At 38.5% G+C, this 11195-nt stretch overlaps 5 gene segments (V, D, J or C); 2 read left to right on the forward strand and 3 right to left on the reverse strand.

Moving 5' to 3' along the window:
* Positions 1 to 3335: 3335 nt before the first annotated feature.
* LOC123979482 lies at positions 3336 to 3815 on the reverse strand. The segment is given in 2 exon segments: positions 3336 to 3658; positions 3751 to 3815. Coding segments are annotated over 2 exon segments (375 nt in total).
* A 701-nt stretch (positions 3816 to 4516) lies between these two features.
* LOC123979387 lies at positions 4517 to 5728 on the forward strand. The segment is given in 2 exon segments: positions 4517 to 4523; positions 5409 to 5728. Coding segments are annotated over 2 exon segments (327 nt in total).
* A 1231-nt stretch (positions 5729 to 6959) lies between these two features.
* On the reverse strand, positions 6960 to 7502 carry LOC123979484. The segment is given in 2 exon segments: positions 6960 to 7270; positions 7443 to 7502. Coding segments are annotated over 2 exon segments (360 nt in total).
* Positions 7503 to 8893: 1391 nt separating this feature from the next.
* LOC123979388 lies at positions 8894 to 9489 on the reverse strand. The segment is given in 2 exon segments: positions 8894 to 9276; positions 9421 to 9489. Coding segments are annotated over 2 exon segments (435 nt in total).
* Positions 9490 to 10706: 1217 nt separating this feature from the next.
* Positions 10707 to 11195, forward strand: LOC123979389. The segment is given in 2 exon segments: positions 10707 to 10722; positions 10873 to 11195. Coding segments are annotated over 2 exon segments (339 nt in total).

The raw sequence follows: 11195 nt of genomic DNA on the forward strand, positions 1-11195 counted from the left end.
TTTTTGGTGATGAACCACCTGATGTTTCCCTTCACATTTCATATCAACATCATGATAAGTATAAACTTTAAGTAACATACTGTCTGTGAATGTTCTCAGTCAGCCAGGTTATAGCTATCCAAGGAAGGTTAAAATTAAGGGCAACTGGACTAGGTTGAAGAGAGGCGAAACATCCTGCAGTATCCTCAACCCAGTCCAGTGGTTCATGTGAAGTAAAAATCTTTTCTTTTTGGCGTCCAGTATCTCAGTCAGTCAAGTTCAAGTTTATTTATATAGCACATTTAAAAACAACCCTAGCTGACTAAAGTGCTTACCAGGTTCAGGACACACAACACATACACAACAAATGTGTCTCAGTTGGAGCTGCTGTTTTATGCTGTAAAGTGTTGGACAACCACATCTTCAGGAATAATGTGATTAGCTCAGCAGCAAGATACGAACAACTGTTGATGGCCAGGATACTAAAGTGTAGTCCGTTTTTACGTTTTAAAACACAATGTTAAATGTTTTTCTCAAATAAATGTTCCGCTATTTACTAACAAGATGAATTGTGACGATCTTTTGGGACAGAATTCAGATTTTACATTAATGCAAAGCATCTACTACTACTGCACTACAGTAAGAGTAGATGATGAACATATTGAGTTATATTTTATCTTTTGACTCTCTTTTCAACAAATTTCAACATTTACCTGATGCTTTTTATCCAAAGCGACTTGAAGTTGCTACGTATGTCAGAGGTCACACTCCTCTGCAACTAAAGGTTAAGTGTCAAAATAGGAATCGAATCCAGGTCTCAAATGCCACGTGTCTTCTCCACTGCTTCATGAATAAAAGTTTGTTTAACTAAAATGTGAAACAGGATCACCATTTTTTCCCACTTTTTAAGTGAATATGAAATATGTGCTTGGTGACATTTATAGGTTTCACTGCATTAGGTTAACCAACCTTGTACCATATGTACCACAGAATGTATTGTGACAGACTAACAGACTATACGATTCGTTTACATTATTGTATTGTGTTTTTATCTAGTTCTGTGTCACTTTCTTTTGCAAGGAACATATAACATTGTTGTTCCTTTGACAAACATGTGCAGTTATTCACATTTCACTGAATTTTACCATTTTATTTCATCTGTCCCTCATTTCTCCCATTCCATTCCATGGTAGCAGTCTGTCCTACAGTGGAGGTTGTAGTAGTAGCAAGTAGCAGTAAGCCAAACATTGCAGGGATAAATTATTTACTGTAGATACAAAAGTTTCATTGAATGATAATTAATGATACTTTTCCATTACATTTACAGGAGAGTTGTGTTGCATAATTCTTAGTGATTTATGATGACTATCTCCATCCGACCAAACATAAACTTTTGGGTTGGTTTTACAGGTCAGAGTGACTGTAGATCCAGGAGAAGATTTGACTACAGCAGGTTGAGTTACAGTCACTTCACTACTTGATCCTGAAAGAAGGAGGAAAAACACTGAACATTAATTGGCGCATTTTAAGATGTAAACTGTTCACGTTTGTTATATCCAGCAATTAGTTAATGTATGCTTTTAGTGATTTGATTACTTTGGAATTTCATATTTAAAATCATCCTCACCTGTAAAACAGCAGTAGGCCAGCGTCACGATGAAGATGGTGATGAGAGTCATGGTGGTTGTGGTTTCTGCTGTGTTGACTGACAGATCTGAGTCCTGCAGTGTTGAACTCACAGGACTATAAACCTTCTCAGTTCACTGGAGGATCAGCTGACGATGCAAAGTGTCAGTATGAAAACTCTCCATTGTAAGAATGAAGGAAATGAATACTGGATAAATATCTGTTACTAAGTTTCCTCCAACATTTAGACATTTTATCAAAATATTTCAAAACGCTAAAAAAAACTGTACCATAATATTCATGTTATCAATTTGCTATTTGAAGGACATCAATTAATGATAGAAAGCTTTTTAAAACATTTTCTGTTACATTTGTGTGTTTTGAGCTCAGTGCTGTGTGGTGGAGGTTTTGTGTTTTTAACCAGCTTGAATCACTGTGTTCAGGGTTCGAAATTAGTGAGGTCCAGATATTTGGTTTCTTTATAGAGCTTATTTACAATATTTTAGTGAAGGCTTGAACCGGGCAGTGGGCGCAGCACTGTGTTTGGGGGAAGAACACTAACAACAGGCTGTTCATCATGGTCTTTCTCCTTCACTTTTGGGTTTTCTAAAATTGCATAAAATAAGAGGTTGGAAGGTAAGTTTATTTTGTCCCAATATACATTAATAAAGAAATAAACTATAGTCAGTGGAGCAGTGCTGAGGATGAATTTGAGTTTAAAAGTCAGATAGTTTGGGGGAAAAAGCTGCTCTGCAGTCTGGTGGTGTGACAGCAAAAACTTCCATATCTCTTCCCAGAAGGCAGCAGGGAGAACAGGCTCTGGCTGGGTGGGTACTGTCCTTAAGTATCCTTTGGGCTCTGCATACACACCTCACCTCACAGATATCACTGATGCTCAGGAGATGGGTACCAATGATCTTCTGAGCAGTTTTAATCACCCACAGCAAAGCCCTCCAGTCCTGGGCCGTGCACATCCCATGGCAGTTTGTGATGTTTTCTGTCAGGGTGCTTTCTATTGCTCCTCTGTAAAAGCTGACAAAAACTTGGCACAGGAATTTGGCTTTCTTAAGCTTCCTCAAGAAATACAGTTGTTTCTTACGTTTCTTCACCAGCGTGGAGATGTGAGATGACCATGTCAGGTTCTCCCTGTTCACCTGCTGTACCTCAGCACCACTGATGTAGACCAGAGTGTTCGTCTTTATCCCCTTTTTCCTAAAATCAACGATCAGCTCCTTAGTTTTGCTGACATTGAGCAGTAGGTTGTTCTCTGAGCACCACTCTGCAAGATTATCAATTTCTTTCATATGTGGAGTCTCATCATTGTGTGAAATCCATCCGATGATGGTGGTGTCGTCTGTTGGTTCTGAAAGCAAACTGGTGAGGGTCCAGGCAGGCTGGGATGTTGTTCTTTATGTACTGAAGAACTAGTTTCTCAAAGCCCTTCAACAGAATGGGGGTGAGTGCCACAGGGCGGTAGTCGTTCAGACTAGACACTTCAGACTTATTAGGTACAGGAATGATGGTGGTTTTCTTGAAGCAGGGGGGAAAAGTATGTAATGAATCATGAAATCATGTTTTTGTGAATCTGTAGTTTGTGCTTGGTGAGGTTACTGTCAGCTCTGTGTTCAGTGGTCTGTGTCTCTTCCTCTTCAGCAGCTGCAGTCGGTTCCTGCTGTAACAGCTCAGTGTCTCTGCAGTCTGACTGAGGGAGGTTTTTGTACAACTGCACATCACTGTGTGAACACTCCACCACTGTGGTAACTCTGACAGTGATAAACTGCTGCATCTTCAGTCTGAACTCCATTAATGGTCAAAGTGAAGTCAGAGCTGCTTCCACTGCCACTAAACCGAGCTGGTGTTCCTGATTCACGTGTGTTCACACATTTAATAAGGAGCTTTGGAGGCTGTCCAGATTTCTGTTGATACCAGCTTAGACGCCCACAACCACCCGAGCTGTAAACAGCTTGGTTGGTTTTACAGGTGAGAGTGACAGTGGATCCTGGAGTAGATGTCACTACTGGAGGCTGAGTCACAGTCACCTGACCGCTGCATCCTGCACACAAAAACAAATCATTCATTTATCAGCAGAAAGAAATGAGAGAAAAGGAAGCACATCATGTCTGAAATGTTGCTGAGTGAATGAACCTGTAAAACAGCAGCAGGCCAGCGTCCAGATGAGGATGGTGATGAGAGTCATGGTGGTTGTAGTTTCTGACGTGTTGACTGACAGATCTGAGTCCTGCAGTGTTGAACTCACAGGACTATAAACCTTCTCAGTTCACTGGAGGATCAGCTGACGATGCAAAGCCTCCTCTCTATGGAAATGATTTCTCTGCTCTCAACAGACTGAAGGCAACACGGGACACAAAATCAGGAGGAATACTGCTTGGATTTACACCATCAATGATCTTAATGGAACAGAAGAAAAAAATTATATTAGAAGTGCCTTTGAGGGTTTATGGATAAGTTTGTGTCCATGTGGTTGGTTTGATATGTCTGTTTGTCTGCCTTGAATTTACTTACACAGTTAACTGTGGATAAATAATGTTTCTATGTTCTGCTAAATTTGACCTTGTAAATTATTATTATTTAAAAGTGTAATGTGCTTTCAGCTATGTGTCAACTGATATGAAACTCTAATAACAATTACTTTGTTTCAAGCATACTGTGATCATTTCTCTGTCAGGTGCAGAAAAGTGAAGCAAAACAAGTGAAAATGTTCATTAATAAATTAATCCAAATAATTAGATAAGCTTTGTAAATTCAATAAAATTTCATTGTGCAAGTGTTATTAGAAAAGCAGATTTTTTCAGTGGATAGATGCTTGTTCACAGTGCAGGAGGTTTTTGTACGGCCACTTAATGAGTTTGTATCACTGTGGTGGACTTTTGGTGGAGGAACCAAACTCATCATGTTCTGTAAGTACCAGAGATTTTTAATTTCTATGACACAGAATATTACAGTACATTTCACAAAATTATGTGAAAAAAGAAGAATTTATTTTGGGTACCTTTTTAGTTATATATATATTGTTTTTTTATCAAGCTGTCTGATATTAGACTTTGGAATAAACCTTGTGCAGAGATAAATGTTATTTTAATGTTACTGATAATGTTAAGGTTAAACATATGGCAAAAGTAATTAAATTTTCTCATGTTACATTTTCAATTGAATTTTTGCTTAACAAAATGTAGTTGTACAGTTTGTCTGGGGTCATTTTAATAGTGAAATAGTAAATATCAGGTATATCTTATTTTTTTATTTTTACATTTTAACAGGGGTTTAAATTAAATCTAATATGCCTTTAAAAAAATAAGTTTATATGAACTCCCTGTACAGCTGCAGTTTGCGTTCACAGTTCGTTTGTTTAAAGTGGTGAAAAGGAAGTGAAACAAACAGATGACAAAGTCTGTAACTGTATAGAAATATAAAAAGACAATCCTTTCAGGGAAAATTATTTACTGTCACACTTTATTAAGTACTTATGAACATTTCATTGAATGAAAAGTAATGATACTTTTCAATTACATTTACAGGCAAGTCATGCTGCATAATTCTTAGCGATTTATGATGAGTGCTACAGTAGAAGATTTATAACTTTAAATTACATCAAGTTTTATTTGTTAAACCCTCATTTCCTCTCATTCCTCACCTCCTCCCCTCTGTCTGATCACAGCATCCTGCACACAGCTGATCCACAGTAATGTTAACCTCTGTCATGTATCATAAGTGTCTCATGTTCAGCTGTCTGTCCTACAGTGGAAGTTGATCTGCTCCTTGTGTGTCTCTGCTCTCCCTTCCAGCTGGCCCCATGGTCAGGCCCTCAGTCTCTCTGCTTCCCCCCTCCTCTGAGCAGCTCTCTGGGGGCTCGGCCACGCTGGCCTGCCTGCTGACTGGCTACTCTCCTCAGGGAGCTGTGGTGAGCTGGGAGGTGGACGGTACAGAGGTGACAGAGGGGGTCCTGACCAGCTCAGAGGAGGAGAAGAGCGGACGCTACAGCAGCAGCAGCACCCTGAGCCTGAGCAAGGAGCGCTGGATGGGAGGAGAGCTGTACTCATGCAGGGTCCTCCATCATGACCACAGCCAGACACAGTCCCTCCACAGGAGCCAGTGTAAGGGTTAGAGGGGCTGTCTGAAGCCCAGCACAGGAGCTCTGTGTGTGGGGAGCAGGAGGAACACACTTGCTGCTCTGATCAATATGACTTTTAATGTTTGTAGAGGAAACTAAAGCTTTGTGTAACAGAGAACAACACTGCTGTAAAGTGTTAGACAACAACAACTTAGAGAGTAATGTGTGTAGCTCAGCAGCTAGATGTGAGCATCATGTTGAGGATTAATGTTTTTGCTAATAAAGCTTGCACTGAAAAATATCTTTATGAAGTGTTTGTTCTTTTATCTTCCAAAAAGCAGAAAGAATGAAGTGGTTTCGTAACAGCGACTGATACTCTTCTCAGTGGAAAATATTAAGCTGATCATGTAAATATCATTGTCTTTCATTTTGGAATTGGTAATAAATGTAACATTATGTAGAAATGAAAAGTAAAGAATACACATTTTTATGAAGATAAATATAGACAAAACGTCATTTTTAATTAGGTAAAAATCACGGCTCAAATATGTGATCAGGCAACATTTGTCTGGAGCAGAGAGTAAATGTTTACAGAACATATCGTGGTCTCATTATGTTGATAGACAGATAGATAGTTTGCTTTCTTGTTTTCTGAAAGTGGTATCGGTCCGCAAGAAAGCTAAGAAGAGCTATTGTTATAACTCTCCCTAAAATAATTATCATGGGATGTTGGTCATCGTAACAGTTTTACATGGTGACAAAAGAAACTTTTCATTCATCATAAATGTGGTATGAACATTAATGCATCCTTAAAAAACAGTGGAATATAATGAGTTATTGTTTTTGTATTTTTTTTTATATCATCTTAGCATCATTCCTGAGAATAAATATGTAGTGCAGGAGATCTTTGTATTTTTATTGCTTTGTGATGTGTAAATAGAAAATGCTACATTTAGAGTATAAATATATTTTGCATTTTTAAAATTAATTGGAAATGTTTGTTTTATTTATATTAGTGTCTATAGTCCCACAAGAATTTTACTTTCCCAACTTACTCACAAAGATATTTACTGAATTGATAATATAAGTTTAAAACTGTATATGGAAGAGTGTGTGTGAGTTTGTTTCAATTTTATTTAGATTCATTGTGCTTCCGCTTGATGACTCTTGAGTTGTCTTCACTGGAATAGTTAACCTCATCACAGTCTCTTCACCAACCCTCTGCACCTGCAGCAGGCCGTTTTCACTTCAGTCAAACTGAAGGAGGTTTTTGTACGGCTCTAAATCACTGTGTGAACACTCCACCACCATGGTAGCCCAGACAGTAGTAATCTCCAACATCTTCAGCCTGAACACCACTGATGGTCAGAGTGTAGTCAGAACCAGATCTACTGCCTCTGAATCGAGACGGAGTTCCAGAGAAGAGAGTTGTTGCAGAGATTGTAAGAAGTTTGGGAGCCTGTCCAGGTTTCTGAAGGTACCAATAAAGAGTGCCACCAATATTTGAACTCCCTGTGGCGCTGATGGCCACAGTCCCTCCAAGGCTAACAGTCTTGGATTTGTCAGTCTGAGTCAGAAAATTGTTTGCTGAAGACTCTGAAATGAGAATTTATATACAAACCTTGAGAATTTGCAGTGTATATTCCAAGAAATTAGGCATAAAATATTTGAGACAAAATGCAAGGTAAGTGATATTTATATCAAAAATGAACATTGAGAATTTAACAGGTTTAGATAAGTTGTTGGTTAGTTGTTATAAATCTCTCACCCTGACTCAGAAAACCCAACACTACAAGCAGAGTTATTAGCAACATCATCCTGATGCAGTTTTCAGTGTATGTGCATGAAAACAGTTCAGACTCTCTGTGACATGAGAACTTAAACTCTGAGGAGCAGTGATGCACAAAAGTTATGCAAAATACATTTGGGCACACCTGTTGTGAAACTATAAGGGAGAGATGAGGTGGATTAAGTACAGACTACATCTCCCTGTGGACTGATTAAGCACATGTGGAAACCTATAGTTTTCTGTTCCTCTCTGCTGTAATACCTTTGTCTTCATGAATAGATACAGGCACTCCAGCTTCACAACAACTTTATAATGACATGAGGTTGATTTTGTATTTTATTTCCATGATCATGTACATGATCAGTCTCTTAATTCAGATGCTTCAGCTGGGATATAAAGAAAAATAAAACTGTACTTTCAAACAGAGGCCATGAATGAAACTTAACCTCAGTGTTAGCAGACATTAAACCTTATTTCCCTCCTACCATTAGCATTCATAGGCCTTCGTGTGTTATTTGCAGCAGAGTAGGCCAACATCAGTAACTTTTTAAGCCTTTATCAAATGAAATATAATTATTTTCATAATTGTGTGGTAAGTTTCAGTCATTTCTTCAATTAATTTATAAATTGTTGGTTCATTTATGAATTTTACACAATGTATTCATATGACGATTAGTTCATAATGTCTTGTTTATTTATTTATTGTTAAACACTTTGATAAAACTGATTAGGTGACTGTGACATAGTGTAAAAGCGTTTTGAGTGGTTGGAAGACCACTATGTAAGTATAGACCATTTAACATTGCGTTACAGACAAAAGAGTTGAAGCCTCACTGGAGTTGATTTGTCACCTTCAGTTTGAAGATGATAACACAACATGTGTGTGAAAGTCAAGCACAAATCCAAGTTTACAAAACAATTAATCCTGAGAGCAGGAGAGAAAATATCAGCTGTTCTGTGCTACACCAGAGTCAAGACTGAGGCTGGGGCGGATTAAAATGAGAAATGTTCAGATCAAACAGCAGAAGTGATACTATGCTTTGTAATAATGAGGATGAGGATAATCAGGAATGAGCGCAGAAGTCAGATTGCTTTGGTGTACAGGTGGTTGCTGCAGATGAAAGAAAAGCTTTACAAAAATCCTTACTCACTGAATTGGGGTATAAACAACACTGTTGCAGAAGGAGGCCCTGTTTTTCTGAACTGAGGTCAGGGTGGTAATACAGCAACTAAAACTGAGAAGGTCGCTACTCTGTGTCAGAGTCTCTTTAGCTGATAGTAGATGTGAATGGAATATGATGTGGTGTCTTTTAATCAATGTATTAATATGAATCTGTAGTTTGTGCTTGGTGAGATTACTGTCAGCTCTGTGTTCATTGGTCTGAGTCTCTTCCTCTTCAGCAGCTGCAGTCGGTTCCTGCTATAACAGCTCAGTGTCTCTGCAGTCTGACTGAGGGAGGTTTTTGTACGACTACAAATGACTGTGTGAACACCCAAGCACTGCTTATTTCATCGTATCTCTCACAGTAATAAACTGCTGCATCTTCAGTCTGAACTCTACTGATGGTCATCTCAGCATTCACTCCGTCTCCTCTGCCAGAGAATCTGGAAGAAAACTCACTTGTAGGATTTTTACCCAGTTTGATGACCAACTTGGGAGCTTCTCCAGATTTCTGCTGATACCAGTGTACTCTACTATCTCCATCTGACCATGTCTTAACTTTTGGGTTGGTTTTACAGGTCAGAGTGACTGTGGCTCCAGGAGAAGATGTGATAACAGCTGGTTGAGTGACAGTCAGTTCACTACTAGATCCTGAATAATGGAGGGAAACATTGAACATTAATTCACTCACATTAGCATGTAGACACGTATGTTAAATCCTGCAATTACTGCATGTATGTGAATGATTTTAGTGATCTGATTAGTTTCTAATTTTATGTTCATAATAATCCTGACCTTTGAGGCAGCAGCAGGCCAGCGTCCAGATGAGGATGGTGATGAGAGTCATGGTGGTTGTAGTTTCTGATGTGTTGACTGACAGATCTGAGTCCTGCAGTGTTGAACTCACAGGACTATAAACCTTCTCAGTTCACTGGATGATCAGCTGACGATGCAAAGCCTCTTCTCTATGGAAATGATTTCTCTGCTCTCAACAGACTGAAGGCAACGTGGGACACAAAATCAGGAGAAGTTCTGCTTGGATTTACACCATGTATGATCTTAATGGAACAGAAAAACAAAATTATATTAGAAGTGCAGTTGAGGATTTAAGGATAAGTTTGTGTCCACTGTAGTTGGTATGATATGTTTATTTGTCTGCTTTTAATTAATGACAGGGTTTACTGTAGTTAAATAACATATTTCCGTTCTGCTTAACATGAAATTGTCTTTATTATCATCTAAATTCATTATGTTAATTTAACCATGGATCAAATAATTTAAAACTGGGGAGGAAATTACATTGTTGCAAAAAGACTGTAAATGTATCTCTGTCAGGTGTAGATATGTGGAAAAAAATAATATCAATAAACTTCATTAAAACCGTAAATTTAATCCATATTGTTGTATAAGTTTTGTAGATTCCATGAATTTTTTTTTTATGTGTATTAGAAAACCAGAGCATTTTTTATGTGTATCGATACTTGTTCACAGTGCAGGAGGTTTTTGTACGACCACTTAATGAGTTTGTATCACTGTGGTGGACTTTTGGTGGAGGAACCAAACTCATCGTTGACTGTAAGTACCAGAAAGTTTTATTTCATAACACATATTGCAAATATGACATTTATTTGACATTGAACGACAATATGATCATGTTCATTGTTTTTATGTTGTTAATCATTTTCAATATTTTATTAAGCTAATCTCACAATCTGAGTTAAAACTCAATATTCATTCAGTATTGCATTTAATTAAAATTTCAAGAAACAAAAAAAATACTCATTTGTTTTATTATTTTCTATTTTTTATTTGGTAGCTTTGAATTGTTTTAAAATGTCCAAAGGAACATGCTGTTAAGTAAAACTTTTAGTGCTCTTATATAACATCAGTAGTTTAATTTAATTTTTGTTTATTCTTTTCGTGCATTCAAAATGTTTTTTGATTTTAAAAACTGGATTCCTGTAAATACAAATATGATTTTATCAGTAAATGCAGCTTATCTTTGTGTTCACGGATCATTCATTTTACATGTAGTGAACAGGAAGTGAAAGAGACAGATGACAAGTTTTAGCTGTATTCACATGACTCTGATACTAAGTGATACATGAGCAGCTGCACAAGTTATTCTGTTTCATTTGATAAAATATAGGAAATTACCAGCAAGTAATTTTTCCTCATTACCAAGCCTTCACTCTCATTCCTTTGTCTTACTCCCCCCTCTCTCTCCTCCCCCATTCTGTTCTCCAGTGGGTGTGGTGCGGCCCACCCTGACTGTCCTCCCCCCCTCCACAGAGGAGTTGCAGCAGGGCAGTGCCACACTGGTGTGTCTGGCCAGCGGGGGCTTCCCCTCAGCATGGAGGCTGGGCTGGAAGGTGGGGGGCAGCAGCAGCTCCTCAGGGGTGTCACACAGCCTGGAGGTCCTGGGGAGGGACGGCCACTACAGCTGGAGCAGCACCCTGAGCCTCCCTGCAGACCAGTGGAGGAAGGCGGGCTCAGTGAGCTGTGAGGCCAGTCTGAATGACCAGAGCCCTGTCACTCAAACCCTGGACCCTGACCGCTGTTCAGAGTAG

This window comes from Micropterus dolomieu, linkage group LG11, assembly GCF_021292245.1.
Source record: "Micropterus dolomieu isolate WLL.071019.BEF.003 ecotype Adirondacks linkage group LG11, ASM2129224v1, whole genome shotgun sequence".
NCBI classification, from domain to species: Eukaryota; Metazoa; Chordata; class Actinopteri; order Centrarchiformes; family Centrarchidae; genus Micropterus; species Micropterus dolomieu.